At 46.9% G+C, this 17,513-nt stretch overlaps 2 protein-coding genes across 2 annotated transcripts; one reads left to right on the top strand and one right to left on the bottom strand.

Annotated features, from left to right (window-relative positions):
• The first annotated feature begins 271 nt into the window (after positions 1-271).
• Positions 272-4,634, top strand: NEFL (neurofilament light chain). Its single transcript, XM_082779656.1, has 4 exons — positions 272-1,343; positions 1,728-1,852; positions 2,716-3,038; positions 4,089-4,634. Exons 1-4 carry the CDS (start codon positions 288-290, stop codon positions 4,256-4,258), a joined length of 1,674 nt encoding a protein of 557 aa, XP_082635782.1. The 5' UTR covers positions 272-287; the 3' UTR covers positions 4,259-4,634.
• A 5,299-nt stretch (positions 4,635-9,933) lies between these two features.
• On the bottom strand, positions 9,934-14,520 carry NEFM (neurofilament medium chain). The gene is made up of 3 exons (XM_082779567.1): positions 13,450-14,520; positions 13,110-13,234; positions 9,934-11,876 (listed from the first exon to the last, which is right to left on the bottom strand). Exons 1-3 carry the CDS (start codon positions 14,509-14,511, stop codon positions 10,538-10,540), a joined length of 2,526 nt encoding a protein of 841 aa, XP_082635693.1. The 5' UTR covers positions 14,512-14,520; the 3' UTR covers positions 9,934-10,537.
• Between the last annotated feature and the right edge of the window lie 2,993 nt (positions 14,521-17,513).

Here is a 17,513-nt window from a genome sequence, read left to right as displayed (position 1 = left end):
CCCTAGGGCTAAACCTGAGGGAATCATGAAGGAATGCAGCCCCGAGGGCACCCTGCCTACCTCAAACTCACCCGAGGAGGGACAAACGAGCAATGGAAAGCCTCGACCACAGCCCCCTCGCCTCCAACCCCCCCGCAGAGCCGCCTTGAACCAAGCGGGGCCGTCCTTCAGCGCCGCGTCCCTCCCCGTCCCCGCCTGGCTGCTGCGCCCGCCCGCCCTCCCCGACGATAAATAGGGGCCGTCGGGCGGCGCCGAGCCGCAGAGCAGTCGCTGGCCCCCCTGCAACCATGAGCTCGTACGGCTACGACCCGTTCTTCCCCTCCTACAAGCGCCGCTATGCCGACAGCTCGCGGCTCCACGTCTCCACGATGCGGAGCAGCAGCGGCGGCTACAGCTCGGGGCGCTCGGCATATTCCAGCCTCTCGGCGCCCGTCTCCTCCGTGTCGGTTCGCCGCAGCTACGCCGCCTCCAGCGCCTCAGGCTCCCTCCTGCACTCGGTGGACAGCCTCGACCTGAGCCAGGTGGCGGCCATCAGCAACGACCTCAAGTCCATCCGCAGCCAGGAGCGGGCGCAGCTGCAGGACCTGAACGACCGCTTCGCCTGCTTCATCGAGCGGGTGCATGAGTTGGAGCAGCAGAACAAGGTGCTGGAGGCTGAGCTGCTGGTGCTGAGGCAGAAGCATGCTGAGCCATCCCGCTTCCGAGCCCTGTACGAGCAGGAGATCCGTGAGCTGCGCCTGGCTGCTGAGGAGGCGACAAGCGAGAAGCAGGCGCTGCAGGGCGAGCGGGAGAGCCTGGAGGAGACGCTGCGGGGACTGCAGGCCCGCTACGAGGAAGAGGTGCTGAGCAGGGAGGATGCTGAGGCCAGGCTGCTGGAGGTCCGCAAGGGCGCCGATGAGGCAGCGTTGGCTCGGGCCGAGCTGGAGAAGCGCGTGGACAGCCTCCTGGATGAGCTGGCCTTCCTCAAGAAGGTCCACGAGGAAGAGCTGGCCGAGCTGCAGGCTCAGATCCAGTACGCTCACCTCTCCGTCGAGATGGACGTGTCGGCCAAGCCTGACCTCTCAGCCGCGCTGCGGGACATCCGTGCCCAGTACGAGAAGCTGGCGGCCCGCAACATGCAGAACGCCGAGGAGTGGTTCCGCAGCCGCTTCACCGTCCTCAGCGAGAGCGCTGCCAAGAACACCGACGCTGTCCGTGCTGCCAAGGACGAGGTGTCCGAGAGCCGCCGTCTCCTGAAGGCCAAGACACTGGAGATCGAGGCCACCCGCGGCATGAACGAGGCGCTGGAGAAGCAGCTGCAGGAGCTGGAAGAAAAGCAGAGTGCTGACATCTCGGCGCTGCAGGTGAGCACAGGCTGCCTTTCAGCCCACAGCACCGCTTGGTGCATAACGTGGGGGTGGTCTTGGGTGTACTGTGGTGAGCTGCTGTCAAAAAGGTAAATGAATGCTCCTAAAAGCATAAGGGGAAACAGCCTAGATGCTAAAATGAAGTATATTTAACCCTTGTGAATGCTTCAGTCTTTAAATAGTGGGGATTGGGTGCTTAGGGTTGTGGTAGGGTGCAGAGGGGAGGGGTGGGGAAGACCTCCTGGGGAGCGGCGTGAGGGGGCTGACAGTCTGCTGCAGCAAGGTTAAGCTGCAAGGGATGCAGGAATGCCTTGGCAGGTGGCGTTGCTAGACAGGGAAATCCTGAGGCTTGTGCACTGTCAATGTTCTTGCTTCCAACAGGATACAATCAACAAATTAGAGAATGAGTTGCGAACCACGAAGAGTGAAATGGCTCGGTACTTAAAGGAATACCAAGACCTGCTCAATGTGAAAATGGCCCTGGACATTGAGATTGCAGCATACAGGTATGACAGGGAGGATGCTTAAATCAATCTTGGATCAGGTTCCCCTTTTTCTATAAGAGAACTGTTTTTGTTCCTCTAGCTGAAAGTGTCAGAGATAGCAGAGTTCAATCAGATTTTCTTAAATGTCTTGCATTGAAAGAAGCAGTGCTTCTAAGTAAAGCTTTCTCTAAGCAAAATCTGCACTGTGTAGCAAATATGAGTATTATAGTATGCATATACAATGCTGTACTAATAGAGCAAAGAGATCCCTGAGCCTAAAGCCTGTTTCTGTGTCAGTAAAACTCCTTAAAACAGGCAGCTGTGTTTTCAGAACTAGAAATCCCTTACACGTTTTCAACAATGGGATTTCTCTCTAATTGCTTAGCAGATTACTTGTGAGTTCTTTCACAGAATAATTGCTTTTAAATAACCGTTTAATGTTTTAACCCAGATAGTGATAGAAATCATAAATGCTGAAACAGTTTCTGTGAATGCCACAGAGGGAAATACTGAAAGTGGTTAGCTGTTAAACAAGGTTTACAGCTGTAACATGGAGTTATTACGTCTGCATTGTTCTCTGGAACTTCACAGGCTACCAAAATACAGATGTATCTTTACCTGCTGTAGAAAACTATTTTTTTTTCCATTACTTCTAACAAGTACTAATTCCACAGTAATACACAATTCAAAGTTAATTTATACTAAGACAAGAATACTATTGCCATGCCATTATTCATTATGGGCTAGTATTTGCACTGTAGGTAGTATGAAGTCCCTAGGGTATGTGGCTGCTCAAAGCATAATAATGGTACACTTGTCCATAGCTGAGTTTGCCAAATACCACTGCAGCAGAGCTAAGATGCTTGCTTTTTTCTTCCTGCTAGAAAACTGCTGGAAGGTGAAGAGACCCGACTCAGCTTCACTAGCGTTGGAAGCATCACCAGTGGCTACACCCAGGCTGCCCCGACTTTTGGCAGGTCTGCATACAGTGGCCTCCAGTCCAGTTCCTACCTGATGACAACCCGTTCCTTCCCCACCTATTATTCTAGTCATGTCCAGGAAGAACAGATTGAAATAGAGGAAACAATTGAGGCTGCTAAAGCAGGAGAAGCCAAGGCAGCCCCAGCAGAGGAAGGTGAGGAGGAAGAGAAAGAAGAAGGTGAGGAGGAAGAAGCAGGAGGTGAAGAGGCTGAAGAAGAGGAGGAAGGTACTTAGTTACTTTCAAACCCCTCTCTTCCATGTTTCACCCTGCTCATATGGGATAAAACCCAGAAATCCTAGGAACTAGGCTTAATTAATAGGCTTTTCTCACTGACTATTAACAAGCATGTGAGATCAAGCATGTAGCATTTGAGCAAGTACACCTGAATTTAGAATAGAAGGTAAGGTAAATGTTTAGTGCCAGGAAGATTTTAGGACTGGTTCTAGCCCTTTGGAAACTGCTGGCTGTTTCTCATTCTTACAAAACTTAATGCAATACTTATGCAATACTTAATGCAAAACTAATGCTGGCAGCAAGCAATATGTCTATTTCAGACATCCTTGAATGAATAGCAAGAACATCCTGAACTAAATACTAATTCCCAGAGTAGCCTAGGATAATGGGAACATCACCTGATGTCTGGATGTAAGCATTGGGTTCAGTGGACAGCAGCTCCTGTTCCCTGAGGTCTAGGTAGCTATATTGTTTTCTTCAACCAAAGTATATGCCACTTGCTGTCCCCCAATTTACTTAAACTCGCCTTTTTAAAATGTAAGAGCAATATCATAGCTCTGAAGGCTTTAACCTAAATGTATCTGAAATGCATTGGTTACCATTGGGCTAATTGAGTTTAACATGATTAATTATAATTTTCTTAACAAAATCAGATCATAATGAAAGTACAGCTAAGAGCCAATTGAAGGATAATAGCAAGAGTCCTTCTTGAACTCAGATCTTTGGATAAGGTTTAAAGCAGTGAATCTACAATTAATCACTATTTTTCAAGACTGGTTTCTAAAAGACCTCTAAAATATTTCCCTCCCCCTGAAATTTAGAATAAATTGGCTGTGTAACTTTGTCGGTCACCTTAGAAGTCCTAGATATGTTGCTGCTTTCATACAGAAATCAGTTGCTAGAGCCATGAAGTCTAGGTTGGCTGTCATCCAAATGGATGGAGATGAAAGGTGCAGGTATGCTGGCTTCTGTGGAATTGGGGCTAGGAACTAGTCTGAAACAGTATAGGAGATGAGAAATGTTTCTTCTCGCTTTTTGAAGGTGCGAAGGAAGAATCTGAAGAAGCCAAAGAGGGTGATGAAGAAGGGGAAGAAACAGCAGCTGAAGAAGGAGAGGAGTCTCAAGAAACTGCTGAGGAAACTGGTGAGGAAGAAAAGGAAGAGAAAGAGGCAGCAGGGAAGGAAGAGACTGAAGTGAAGAAAAAAGCTTAATTTCTAAGGCAGTCCAGCTTTCTCATCAAGTTAAACTATGATTGACTGAGCTAAAATTGCAGTCTCACATATTTAATTCAGTGACCACTGAGGTTTAAAGTTAATGATCTATGATGTTTCTCTATGCGGAGTATCAGTATGCTTGCAGAGCACCCACTGGCTTGCTCCCTGAGTGCTGCATGGTTTACACGTATGAATTCAGGGGTTATGTCCTATTTGGGTGATTCAGAATCTTAAAATTCTAAAAGGAAAAAATAAGTCATGGAATGAAAGTTATCTTTAACTTGCATTTAAAATAATCATGGAAACCTTGTGTGGGCAAAATGGAGGCTTCAATAAGTATGTGCAATAAAGCTAGTCAATAAAGTTACAGAAATGCTTACACAGATTCCTTGTAGTATGTGTCATCTGTCATTAATGCACTTACAAATGATAAAGTGGGGTATTGCACTCATGTCCCAGGCTGATACACTGGAGTACTGACATCTGGATAAAGCAATAAGGGCATTTGTTTGTGCTGTGGATGCATGTTCACAGGAAATTTTAATTATAAAAATACACTGCAATCTGAATGGGCTGTTAGCTTTGGTTTTGCTAGTCTTGTATGAACAAACTCTTTTGCCTTATGGAAGAATTCTAATTAATATACTAACTGATACTGGCGAAAAAACACTGGGTAGGTTCAGTGATGAAAGGGGAAAATGACTGCTGACAAGGTTTGGAACAAGGTCTGTCTTAACACGTTGTAGTTTCTTTGTTTTTTAAAAGATGGGGGGCGTGGCAGTCTCTGACAATTGAGTGTGAGCTGTCTTCCCCCAGACTGCTGTCTTAAGTTCTATCACTATGGACTTGAGGCTCATTCTCTACTGATAATTTATCAGGGCCTTTTAAGGTTTTCAATGTGAACCGAAGAAAAGTCTTACAAAGTGTGATCAGGCACAAAATAGGAACAGCTCCCTGGCAAAGCCTGGCAATTCTGAAAGAAATGCCAAGCCTGAGCCTATTTATTTTCAGTTAGCTAAAGTTGATGCCTATAACTTAACCTTGTGCTAAGACTGCAAATTAAACCACTTAAAATATGCTTCTACTTATGTAAAGCTAGAGTAGAACAGTCATCGTGGGGCTGCATCCTTCTCAGACACATTTAGCTAGATGGATTTTTACATAACATTCTAGGGTACCTTTTAATTTTCTACGCTGACTTCCTGACATTGGCTGATTTGCATTGGCTCTCCTCAATGACTATTTTCAGAGAGAAGTATTTTATACAAATTTAGGGATGTTCCAAAAGCATGTACTGCTGCTTAAAGAGTTATAAAGAAGGTGGATGAGCTAAGTGCTCAAGGCAATTCTTTCCTTCTGTGATCCCATGAAAAACAGCAGGAGAAAGGAAGTCTTTGGCGAAACTGTTCAGGAGACAGAGCTTTGTATTTGTATGGGGTAATTCAGTAACTTGTTTTCAGGGAGTCCAGACAGCATTTCTAAATACTGTTTGTTTATTTGTTTTTATTTTTTCTTCCTATTTTTTGTATTTTTGATGCTTTTGAGAACCAGAAGGCAAGTAAGCAAATCATACCCCTTTTTCTTCAACAATCACTTTTAAGCCTTTCTTCCACACCTCCCTCTGCTTTCCATAGAGGCTTTTCCACCTCTATGGAGAAGAGTTTTCTGTGTTTATGCAGACTCACCAGGCAGATGTGGGTGTCCCCCCAGCAGGTGCTTTTGGTGCCATGGACAAGAAACCCGGCTGTGCCACTGGCATCAAGCTTTGCAGAGGGGCCGGCAGGGTGGCAGAGCTGCTCCTTTCGGTATGTGACATCCCCAGCTCTAATGCAACACAAGGTGGAGTGCAGGAGATGGCACTTGGAAATTCGCCAAAGTGCCCTATCAGAAAATGCTTAGCGTGGCACTTTAGGAAGAGAGAAGCTGCTCCTGCAGAGCAAAAAGCATGCTATGTGCCAGATCAGAGCTCATCACAGCCATTAAAGCCAAACCACAGTTAAAATAGATCAGCATATATTAAAACCACTGCCCCTATCCTTCTATTCTCCAAGCACTATGCCTCCTGACTTTGCAATATCTGATTTTGCTTCTTATCTTATGTCTTCTCCTGCAGATGAACCTTTTCTTCACTTAGTCATTTGCATCCCTTTCACTTCTGGGAAGCGACACAGCTTGCGGCTTTCCAAATCTTGGCAGCCAGGCTGCTAAGGGATGCTCTCAAACCAGCACAGTCAGAGGGACACCAGAAAACACAGTCCTCCCTGCAGTGTGTCTCGGCCCGATTCCCGCTCCCTGCGTTATTTTTAATGCATTGCAGCTAAAGGAGAGATTTCACGACTCTTGTGGGAAATGTGTGAGTCACAGCCGTGGCAGTGAGCTGCAGAGGGTTACAAACTGTAGGGGCCATCCAGCCTGATTTGTTACCCCCAGTCCTGCCCAGCTCCTGAGGGAAACTGGAGAGAAAGAGGGTGGAAGCATGCGTCTGTGTGCCGAGATGCTCTTGGGGTTGTGGAGATCCTGCTGGCAACACTTGCTTTACCTCAGAAAATCCAGGAGCTGGCTTTGACGCAATGCAGTAAAAGCAGGCAGAGGGAGACACGGTAGAAACTTTAACCCAAGTTGCAGCTGCGAGTAAAGCAGCAAGTCTGTCCTTCCTCTGGCCTTCAGGCAGATGGGGTCTGCATCAGGCCGAGATCTTGTCAGTGGGAAGACAAACACAAGGAGGTCCTAAGAGCTTTTCTTCTCCACACGCACTCCCCTTCTACCTGGCAAGAGGAAAAGTTTTACAGGTATAATACCCAGATTCTAAGAATTAACTTTTTGGTAACTGAATAATTGACAATTCATCATTTTCTGCCTTCCTGGCTTAACTGAGGGTGGTTCAGTCCTGAACAGAGAAGGGAAAAGCCCGCTAGTGCATGGTAAAAGCACAGACCCTGATGTGTGGAGAAAATTCTAGTGCCTGACTCAGCACCCTGGCAAACGCAACCTATTTCTGTTTTATAACACTTCCGATTTTGTTTCTGCCTGGATTTTAGTTCTGGGATGCTGAAAATGTCTTAATCATAGCTCCTTCAACTTGATAAGGCACAAAATTCCCATTTTAGAGCCCTCCAGTTCCTGAAGTCACAGGGGGTCTTGATGGCCCCCCGTAAGTCAAACACATAGATCTTCACAGATAGCTTCCATTAATTGTTGTTTTTCCTTTTGCAGAGTCTTTTGTACTGATTAATGTACTCCTGTGTCTGAAAATAATTAATCCCTTCAGTGGTTATGCACAGTCTCAAGAAATAATTGGTGCAGAACAGGCAAATAACATACTATTTATGCATCTCTGCCCTGGAATTATGCTATCTTTTGAAACTGTTTGATTGCAGATGTCAGTAGACAAAACCTCTTGGCAAAATTAAATATTAACCAGATCTTATAGTTTTATAAATATTTAGAAATGTGCTAACTGGTTGCTTATTTCTCTTAGGATTTGACGGAAACATTTGCAGTGGGAAATAGACCAAACTAAAAATAATAATAATTAAAAAAAATGTATGTTAAAGCATACAGAGAAAAGAAGTGCAGTTGTGGATAATAACTAAAGGCTTATAACTACTTTTAACTATGCTTTATGTGGAAAAGGGGAGGAAGAGAGTATTTTGTAATATGCCAATGAGTAGCCCATGAGTTTGCCTTACTGGCTATCATTTCTTTCTGTAAAACTCTGGTCTCTTGGCTGCATTTAGCAACACAAACATTAATTTCTAGGTTTTGTCCTTGTACCTGTCTCCTACCAGAACTGAAAAGAAAGCATAACTTAAAAAAGAGCAAGTCAGTTTGGGATCCCACCTGCACCTGCATAAGCACGCGTTAGCAACATGTTCTCGAGTCTCTCACTGATGTCAAAATTTAATTAATTGTACAAGGTGACCCTTCTTTGTCCTGATGACCAAGATGCCCAACTTTTTATGCTGAGGGATAGCCCATTGGCTTCACAATTCCTGACATTTTAGCAGATTCTGGCAGCACTGATGGCAGGTGAGTGGGTCTGGGCTCTTTAACATTTTATTCATAAAGGTATAGTTATTTTTACATCCATATATGCATGTAACTTTCACAAATAAGCCTGCTACAGAGAAGCTGCCATTTAATTTGCTTACTTTGCTTTAATTAAACGTCATTCAAGCAGCAATCTGTTGAGCACAGCTTTCCATTATTGATATCAGCAGGAGAAACATTCATTACTTTTCTACACAAAGGCATTCGCATTTATTTGAAAGACTTATCTGCTGTGGAGTTTTTACATTTTCTCCAGTGAAGAACATGAGTAACCCTTCCAATTAAAATCTACTTGATCTTCAATTATTGATAGGGCAAAGAATTGGAAAGCTTATGCAAAGCATGGATTTTGATCAGACCCTTTATTAGTCAACAGCTTTCAGAACAGTTCATACACCAAACCCAGGCAGCTGAACAAAAAAAAAGATTTGCATTTCTTTGCTATTTATGGCATGTAAAGCAGTAGAAGCAGTCTTTGTTTTCCTTTTAAAATGCAATTGAAATAAACACAGTCTTAATCCTACAATAAGACATTATTACCCTAGAGTCAGGGACCTTCTGTTTTTCTGCTTGTGTCAGCTATCTCGATTTAATTTCCATGGATTGGGATTTTAATGGGCCTTTTTACCTGGCTTTCTTCTTAATGAAGCCAACCTGCAAATGGTAGTAGACATAGGCCAGCATTTACAAGGCCTTTCTACTGGAAATTATATAAAAACAAAAAAGCTTTAATTTGATTTTATTTCTCAGTCATACCAGGTGTAATCTGAACTCTACTTAGCCTCAGTTCAGGCTCTGGAATGGTTTCCTTTCTACAGTTATTTTAAGATGGACAAATATGTAAAAAATGAGTCAGGGATATTTTTGATGCCCAACCCAATGTCATCTCTGGGACAGTTTCCCTTTTTCTAGGAAATTATTTGCCCTCAATTTTGAAATTTTGTGTTTAAAGACAGATTTCCTTGCAGATCATTTGAGATGGGGAAGTGATGAGAAGGACGTTCCCACAGAATTAAGGTAGGAAAGGAAAAAATAAAAGCTGCTACCTACTACCTTTTGATGAATACATAGTGTCGGGGCTGAGATGATTTAAGTGAGCAAAGACCCATTAAGTCACAAATGTGTGTCACAGAAGATACCATGACCACTTGTGGTTAACAGGTATGGTACTGTCTCATGAAAGTCAAGGAATGATCTGGAAATTACCCCATCTTTAAGGCTTTCCTTAAGCATTGAGACCAGTATGCAGAGCCAGCCCAACACTTTCACAAGTAATACAAGCAGGATTGCTCAGACAAGCAGAGCTAGCAGCACATGGCTTAGAGACCCCTTCCCCTATTAGGGAGAGGGACTGCAACCCCTCCAAGCACCAAAAGGCCAACCCCTAGAATCCAATAGATCCCGCTTTTCTCTAGAAACCAGGGCATATGGCTCATATTTGCTTAAACCAGCTCAAGTATTAGTATTACTTAACCATGGTATAGGAATTTGTTTTCTTAATGAGGAAATGCAGAGAAGGGAAAGTGCCTTTTCAACCCCCCCACCCTGCTGGTCAGTATGAATACCTTATTTGAGGGAAGGGTTTGAGTTTGAAGAGAATCACCAGACAAGTCATGTTTTCAGTATTGACCTTTATTGAGCAAGAACTGCTGTGACGGTTTTACATCAAACAACAAAAGGTTGCGTACTGTGCATGTCGACTAGGTTCTCCCATGAGCAAAAGTCCACCCTAATTGCACCAGTGAGGTAAACATAATTATTTATAAGTAGCTTTTTTTTTTTTTTAAGGCTAGGAGAGTTCTGGTTCTCATGAATATTCTAGTACTGTTTTCTGTTTGTTTTTGGCTCAGTTGGTTCTTTGCATAATACATCTTAAGTCGTTCCTCAGATATGTCCCTCCAACAGCTCAGGAAATTCAAAAGCTTCCTTTGCACATTTCATCTCATGCACTATTATTAGTATTTTTTTTTTTTAATTTTTATTTTTTATTTTAGTTCCCCAAGCTCTGTGGAGGGAGTACATCTTGAGCCTGCATGCATTCCCCCCCCCTCCCCTATATTGCACAAAAAAGTAAAATACTGTGTGTCTGGAGCCTCCATGAGAGAACCCATTCTGCTTTAAAGCCGTCACTCACATGCATTTTGCAGCTGTCATATGGCTTAACCTTTTGCACCGACCCAAGCTCTTTAATTTTTTTTTTTTTAATTTAGCTATAATTTATTTAATTCACTCTTTAATCTCTTTTACTACAGCATGTGAAGTAACTTTCTCCACTTTCTTGGTGGACACTAATTTCTCCTCAAAGCTTTCTTCATGTTCCTCTACCTTCTGAGTGACTGTCACAGACTTCGTGATGTATGTGGTTGTACTGTCCCCTCCTTCACTAATGATTTTCTCTGCTTTTTTGGTTACTACGATTTTCTCACCCTTATCGTCAACTGGACTCACGTCTAGGCCATTGGTGACCACCCCCTTGTCTTCCTCCTCCTCTTTGGATTCCTCCTTCTTCTCCTCCACCTCCCCATTCACTGCAATGTCTTCTTTCCTGGACTCCTTGGAGGCCTCGACCTCCGCGCTAACTTTTGTTACCTTTGTGACGGTGACGGTCTCCTCCACCACGGCCTTCTCGTCTTTGACTGGGGAAGCTGGCTTCTCCGGAGAGCGGGGCTTCTCTGGGGTTGCCGGCTTTTCTGGAGAGCGAGGCTTCTCCGGGGTTGCTGGTTTTTCTGGAGAGCGGGGCTTCTCCGGGCTCGCCGGCTTCTCTGGGGTCACTGCTTTCTCTGGGGTCGCAGGCTTCTCTGGGCTTGCAGGCTTTTCTGGGGTGGCAGGCTTCTCCGGGGAGGTTACCTTTGGTGTGGCTGGCTTCTCTGGAGATGCTGCTTTCTCTTCCTCCTTGGCTGCCTTCTCGGCACCTTTCTCCACTTTCTGTTCCTTTACTGCTTCTGCAGCAGGTTCTTTCTGGACTCCCTTGGCCGGCTCAGTTACAGGGGATTTAGGGGGAGATTTAGGGGGTGACTTTGCGGGAGGTGTTTTGACCTTCTCGACCTTCGCTTCTACCTCTTCAGCTTTGCCCTTGGCCTCAGCTTCTTCCTCCTCTTCCTCAGCCTCCTCCCCTTCTTCCTTTTCCTCTATCTCTTCTTTTTCAGAGCCTCCTTCTTCTGCTGCATCAGATTTCGCAGCTTCTTCTTCCTCTGCCTCTTCCTCCTTCTCCTCTTCCTCAGGTGCAGCTGCCTGTTCTGCAGCCGCCTTCTCAGAAACAGCTTCTTCCTCTGCAGCTTCTTCTGCCTTCTCCTCCTCTTGTTCTTCTTGCTGGGCCTTCGCTGCCATTTCTTCTGCAATAGCTGCTAGGGCATCTTCCATTTCAGACTTCTCATCCTCTACTTTTGTCTCTTCAATGATTTCTTCTACGAATTTGTGCTGGACCTTCAGCTTTGGTGGTTCGATTTTTGTTTTCTGTATTTTGGTTGATGCTATTGTGACAGATGGTTGTCTGTGTGTGAATATGGGCCCAGTAATGCTTCCAGAGAAGGCACTGAATCTTGTCTCTTCACCCTCCAGCAGCTTCCTAAAGGAGTCAGGAGCAAGAAAAACAGTGAGCACAATAAACCCAACATAAGGGGCAGCTATTAGATAATCTCCCTCTGTCAGCAGGATGAAAACAGTTTTGCAGAATATGCTGGAGCTGATCAGCACAATCCATCGCTCACAGCCTGAGTTCTGCTTTCCTCAAATCAGCTCTTTCAGTAAATTCATATTCAGCAAACACCTCCTGGCTTGCCTTGCATGTGGCAAACATGCAACCGATTGGCCATAGGTGGTAATTCATCTTTAGCATCAAGAACTCAAGCTGATCAGCTGCCTGGGCTGCATTATGACTCAGGTGAACTGAGAACTGAATGCAGCCAAAGGTCCCAAACTGAATATTGTCTCTTTCAAAGCCAGCTAGAGCACGGCTCTAGTGCAATAGTCTGGGCATCCACCCTTCTTGTGTGGCTTTGAAAGTAGGAGGTTTCAGAGACTTTGGTTTATTCAAGTGATCTTTGGCAGCAAACAGCTATAGACCCTAGGGAACCTGTGTTTGTCTGAACAGCCTCAGGAATTTAAAGGGATTTGAAGATGCTTTCTATGTTGACTTTTCTTGTATTCAGAGGCATGTTTTTCATCTAAGCCTGTGACCCAGAAAAATCAGTGGTTCTGATTAGAGTTCTGAAGTGATGCAAAAGAGCCTAAAAAAAGTCTGCCAGGTGATGGCAATAGCAAGCAGTTTTCCTGCTCTAGATTAGAGTGGATGCCAGAGGAAAGTTGAGCAAGAAAAGCAAAAGTGTTTGTGACAAGCAGATTCAGTCCCTGCCTGAAACCGTGATCAAGCAAGCACACCGTCTCTCTCAAGTGATAAAAGGGAATTCAGATGACAAGCACCACTCGCTTGGCATATGCAAAGCAAGCAGGAGTTAAAAATAAGCTTGTCTTTTGCTTCGTCTTCTGCTTTTGTAAACAAGGGCAGAATGCAGCACCAGGGTGCCACTGCACTGAGTCACACCATCCTGGTGTCACCGAGCGCACCGGGAGCTTCGCCACTCATTACCAGCAAGCTGGTCCCCAGCGAGCTCTGCCTCCTTACTGCAGCCCTTCCAGGGTCTGCCTAGATTTGGAGAGGCTTGCAGTAATTTAGTCAAGCTCTAATTTGAGTTGTGTTCACTGCATGCAGCTATTTCTCATCCGTGGTACGGCTTCTCAGAGCAGCAGCATCTGCAGTGCTATTAATATTCCAGACATGTCTGCAACGACCCTACTGTACCTGTACGCAGCAATTTCAATATCCAGGGCCATCTTGACATTGAGGAGATCCTGGTATTCCCTCAGGTGACGTGCCATTTCCCACTTGGTTCCCCTAAGCTCATTTTCCAGCTGATGAATTGTGTCCTGCAGCGGAGACAAGAAAGCCCCTGTGACAAAGCCACACACGCTGAGAGCAAAAGAAGTTCAGGACTGACTTTTAGGAACATGCTGACAGGACCCCAGACCCCACAGACCCCCCCCTCCTCACCAGCACCGACCCCGCACCACACTCAGCACCCAGAAGGTGGCTCCATCTCCCCACAACACCCCCACCCCGCCATCCCCAGCCCCCCCGGCACCTGGTAGGTGGTGAGGTCGTTGTTGTGGCGCTCCTCGATGTCACTCAGCTGCCTCTCCAGCGACTCCTTGGTGCCACGCACCGACTCCAGCTCGATGCTCTTGGACTGCAGCTGCCTCCGGTACTCGGCGATCTCCTCCTTGGCGGAGCGGATGGCCTCCTTGTTCTGCTCGGCCGCCTCTGTCAGCTTGGCATAGCGGCACTTGAACCACTCCTCGGCCTGGTGCATGTTGTGGTCGGACTGGCACTCCAGCTGGGCGCGGATCTCCTTCAGCGCCGTGGTGAGGTCGGTCTTCAGGTAGTCCTTCCTCTCCACCGTGGCGTGGGACGCCTGCAGCTGCGCCAGCAGCTCGGCCACCTCCTCCTCGTGGTTGCCCCTCAGGAAGGCCACCTCGTCCTGCAGCGACTGCACCTTCTTGTCCAGCTCCGCCCGCATGAGCGAGGCCTCCTCCATCTCCTTGCGCAGGGCGCGGATGGTGGCCTCCGTCTCGTCACGCAGCCTCGCCTCGTCCTCGAAGCGCTCCCGCAGGCGCTGGATGTCCTCCTCGATGTGCTCCGAGTCCAGCTGGATCTGCGCCTTCTCGTGGCTCACCTGCTCCAGGGCTCCTCGCAGCTCCCGCAGCTCCTGCTCGTAGGCATCGCCCAGCTGCGCCCTGCCGGCGTGCTTCTGCCGCAGGGCCGCCAGCTCCGCTTCGATCTCCTTGTTCTGCTGCTCCAGGTAGTGCACCTTCTCGATGTAGCCGGCGAAGCGGTCATTGAGCCCCTGCAGCTGCTCCTTCTCGTTGGAGCGGCTCAGCTTCAGCTCGGCCGCCCCGTTGAGCAGCGACGACTGGCTCACGTCGAGGCTGTCGGCGGAGCTCAGCACCGTGGAGCCGTAGGGGGCTCGGGAGGCTCCGAGGTTGGGGCGCTTGTAGGAGGACGACACGGTGCTGCCGGAGCCCCTCGACCACGACTGCGAGCGAAAGCCGCTGGACGGGGAGGCGCTGGCACGGCTGTAGGTGGCCCGGGTCTCGGTCACCCGCCGGTACGAGGGGTTGCCCAAGGGCTCCATCGTGTAGCTCATGGCTGGGGACACTCCGGGGGCAACACGGCGCTGCTCCGCCGCCCGCCGCCCCTTATAAAGCCCCGGCGGCACAACGTGGCCGGGGGGGCGGCCTCCCCCCGGCCCTTCCCCTGCTCCGCCTCCCCGGCTCCTCCCCTCCCTCCCTCGCCTCCCCCCTGCCCCGGCTCCCCCCTTCCCTCCCCGGCTCCCCCCTTCGCTCCCCAGCCCCTGCTCCCCGCTCCCGACCCCCCCCAAATCCCTGCTGCCCCCTCCCCGCTGCGCCCCTGCCCCCGTCCCCATTCCCCTGCGCCCCCGTTCCCCCTTCCCCTCCCCCGGCTCCCTTCTCCCCCTCCCTTACATCGCCGCTCTTTATCTTCTTTTTCTCTTTTCCTTTTTCCCCTTTCCTTTCTTTTCTTTATTTCCTCTCTTTACTTTCATTTTCCGTTCTTTTCTTTCCTTTTCCTTTCCTTTCTTTCCTTTTCATTTTTTTTGTTTCATTTTGCTTTTCCTTTATTTTTTCCCTTTTCTTTCTTTTCTTTCTTTCATTTTCCTTTCTTTTATCTATTTCCCTTTCCCTTTCTTTTCTTTCCTTTTCCTATCCCTTTCTTTCCCTTTTCCTTTCCACCTTTTTTTTTTTTTTTTTTTTTTTTTACCTTTTCCTTGCCCCCTTCCACCCCTCCCACTCCCGCAGAGGCCATGGCGGAGCGCAGCGCCCGGCGGAGCCCGCAGGGTAGGGCCCGGGGCCGCGTCGGGACCGGGGCTGGGACCAAGACCGGGGCCAGAACCAGGGCCAGGACCGGGACCAGGACTGGGGCCAGGACCGGGGCCAGCAGCAGCGGCTGCAGCACCACGGGCAGCTCCCGCATGGCACAGGGGGGTGCGCGAGCAGGGGGCAGAGGGGACCCAAAATGCCACCCCCCGGTGCCACCTCCCCTCTTCTCCCTTCCCAGGCTTGCTGAGACATTTGAAGGTCAAAAGTGGCCGGGGCCGGGGGGCTGGGGGTGCTGCGGGAGGCTTTGCGGCAAGGAGAGCTCTGCCTCCCCTTGGGGGCCAGGACAACCGCAGGAGGGGGGCTGCAGGGGGCTGGCTGCACTCTGCCCTGCACCCGCTGCAGGAAACAAGAGTTTGAAAGCCCCTCCTGCACCTGAAATCCCTACTCTTGGTTCTCCCTTCTCTTCCTTTCTTCCTCTTTTTTTTTTTTTTTTTTTTTTTTTCCTCCCACCCTCCTGGTTTCGTCTATCGCTTGGTGCATTGCTTAGAAGTGAATTCTGCTTGGAAACCTTGTTAAGAATTATGTTTGCGTGGTCCAATATACTTTCTAGGGGTTGCATGCAGAGACTAGCCAGCATCTCGACTTTGAACTCCTGGATGGGTTACAGCTACATAGGCAATTGATTAGTAAGCTGCAAAGAAGAGGGAAGAAAAAAAATAAAAAAAAAAAAAAGCCCTGCTGGTGCTAGAAAAATCACTGCTCCAGCTCCACTGCAAAGCAAAGGAAAGCTGAGGGGGGTAGGTTTTAACTCCTCGTTCAGAAAGGTGCTGAAAATGTGTCTGCCTTGTTCAGCAATCTGTGAATTTTGGAGGAGTTGATCTTGTTAACAGGCTAAATCCATCCCCAGAAAAGCCTTCCTGCCTTTACCCTGGGACATACACAGCTCCTGCTTTTGCTGCTGCTGTGTCTTCATCGTGGAGAGTTAGGGAAGTCCGAGGGACAGGGTTAAACTTTGCAAGGCACATGGAACATCGGACCTCTGCTGGCTCATTAATATGATGCTGTCATAGGACTGCAGCACTGCAGTCAGTGGAGAAGTCAGAATTATCCCCGGTATCCGCTGAATTGTATTTGCAAACACAGGCAGTTAGATCCTCTGTTTAACCTCTCTGGAGTTTTCTATGACAAGCATAGAGAAAAGATTATACCATAATTGAAGCAATCATGGATTCTAAATCTGTTCCATTTATTTTGGTAGAAGTTTTCTCCGTAGGCAAAAAGCAGCTCTTTGGATTTGATTGGAAGTCAAAACAAAAATACTGTCTATTATGGCATCACATTTTGTTTCATTTTAGGGAAAAATATGTGTTATGATCTGGTTTATTACTCTTTTTTTCCCTTGATAAGGAAAGAAAAGACTGAAGGGGGGGGGGCAGAACATGTTTTATACATATGTAAAACTTACTGGAAAAGCAAACATATGGTTAACAGAGGTGCTTGGGAATTTTTATTATCCTTTTAATGTTCTGAAAACAAGTTAATGGAGTTGAACAGCAAGTGAGGAGGGACATACTGAACTTCGTAATAGAACTCCCTTTCATTAAATACAATTGAGGCATGGATTGTTTTAAATCCATTTACCCAGCATGCAAAATAAATTGTTGCTTTATAATCAAGCAGTGATAGCATTTGGCTTATTCACTGCATCTGGAAACTCAGGCAGTGCAAACTTTTATAGAATACAATAATTTTCATAATACATATTGACTACCTTAAAAATCAGGATATTTGGGTAAGAAAAAGTTTTTATTCACACAGGCATTTACAAGCACGTACAGAATTTCCTTCTGAAATAAAATACATCATTTTCATTTCAATCACAGTCTTGTAATATGCATTTCTGGCTATAATAAGATGTAGATGGACAGCGCTCCTGCTACATGATCCTGAAGGTGATCTGAAGGTTAGAATGAGTCAGGGAAATTAGTCTAAAATGCTGCTTTATTTCTGATGAGCATCTAATTCCTTTTTCCTTTTTATCCATATCAATTTCTGGAAATTTTGAAATTAAGACTAATATTTCTGCTTATAGAGAACTTTTTCCCCAAAGTTTAACAAACAAGCAATGCTACTTTGGAGCAAACAGCAACATGATGTCTCATGCTTTGAAGCAAAAGCACGGAAGGAGCAGGCACTCACACCGAACTGCAAATCAGCTGCATTGAATTTAATCTTGATTACGCACTACTGACAAACCTGCAGTAAAGAAATACTATGGCAGGATGAGACTGAGTTCTGCAGCTTCCTTAAA

Source organism: Aythya marila, assembly GCF_965140915.1.
Source record: "Aythya marila genome assembly, chromosome: 26".
NCBI lineage: Eukaryota > Metazoa > Chordata > Aves > Anseriformes > Anatidae > Aythya > Aythya marila.
This window is presented reverse-complemented; position numbering and strand designations above follow the sequence as displayed.

What these genes read in the sequence shown, in the direction of transcription:
- NEFL (XM_082779656.1), top strand. Translation starts at nt 288, where the DNA reads ATGAGCTCGTACGGCTACGACCCGTTCTTCCCCTCCTACAAGCGCCGC. An exon ending in CTGACATCTCGGCGCTGCAG is followed by an intron (nt 1,344 to 1,727) that starts GTGAGCACAGGC and finishes TGCTTCCAACAG; the next exon opens with GATACAATCAACAAATTAGA. An exon ending in GGCTGAAGAAGAGGAGGAAG is followed by an intron (nt 3,039 to 4,088) that starts GTACTTAGTTAC and finishes CGCTTTTTGAAG; the next exon opens with GTGCGAAGGAAGAATCTGAA.
- NEFM (XM_082779567.1), bottom strand. Translation starts at nt 14,511, where the DNA reads ATGAGCTACACGATGGAGCCCTTGGGCAACCCCTCGTACCGGCGGGTG. An exon ending in ACGACCTCACCACCTACCAG is followed by an intron (nt 13,235 to 13,449) that starts GTGCCGGGGGGG and finishes TCTCCGCTGCAG; the next exon opens with GACACAATTCATCAGCTGGA. An exon ending in ATTGAAATTGCTGCGTACAG is followed by an intron (nt 11,877 to 13,109) that starts GTACAGTAGGGT and finishes TGACTCCTTTAG; the next exon opens with GAAGCTGCTGGAGGGTGAAG.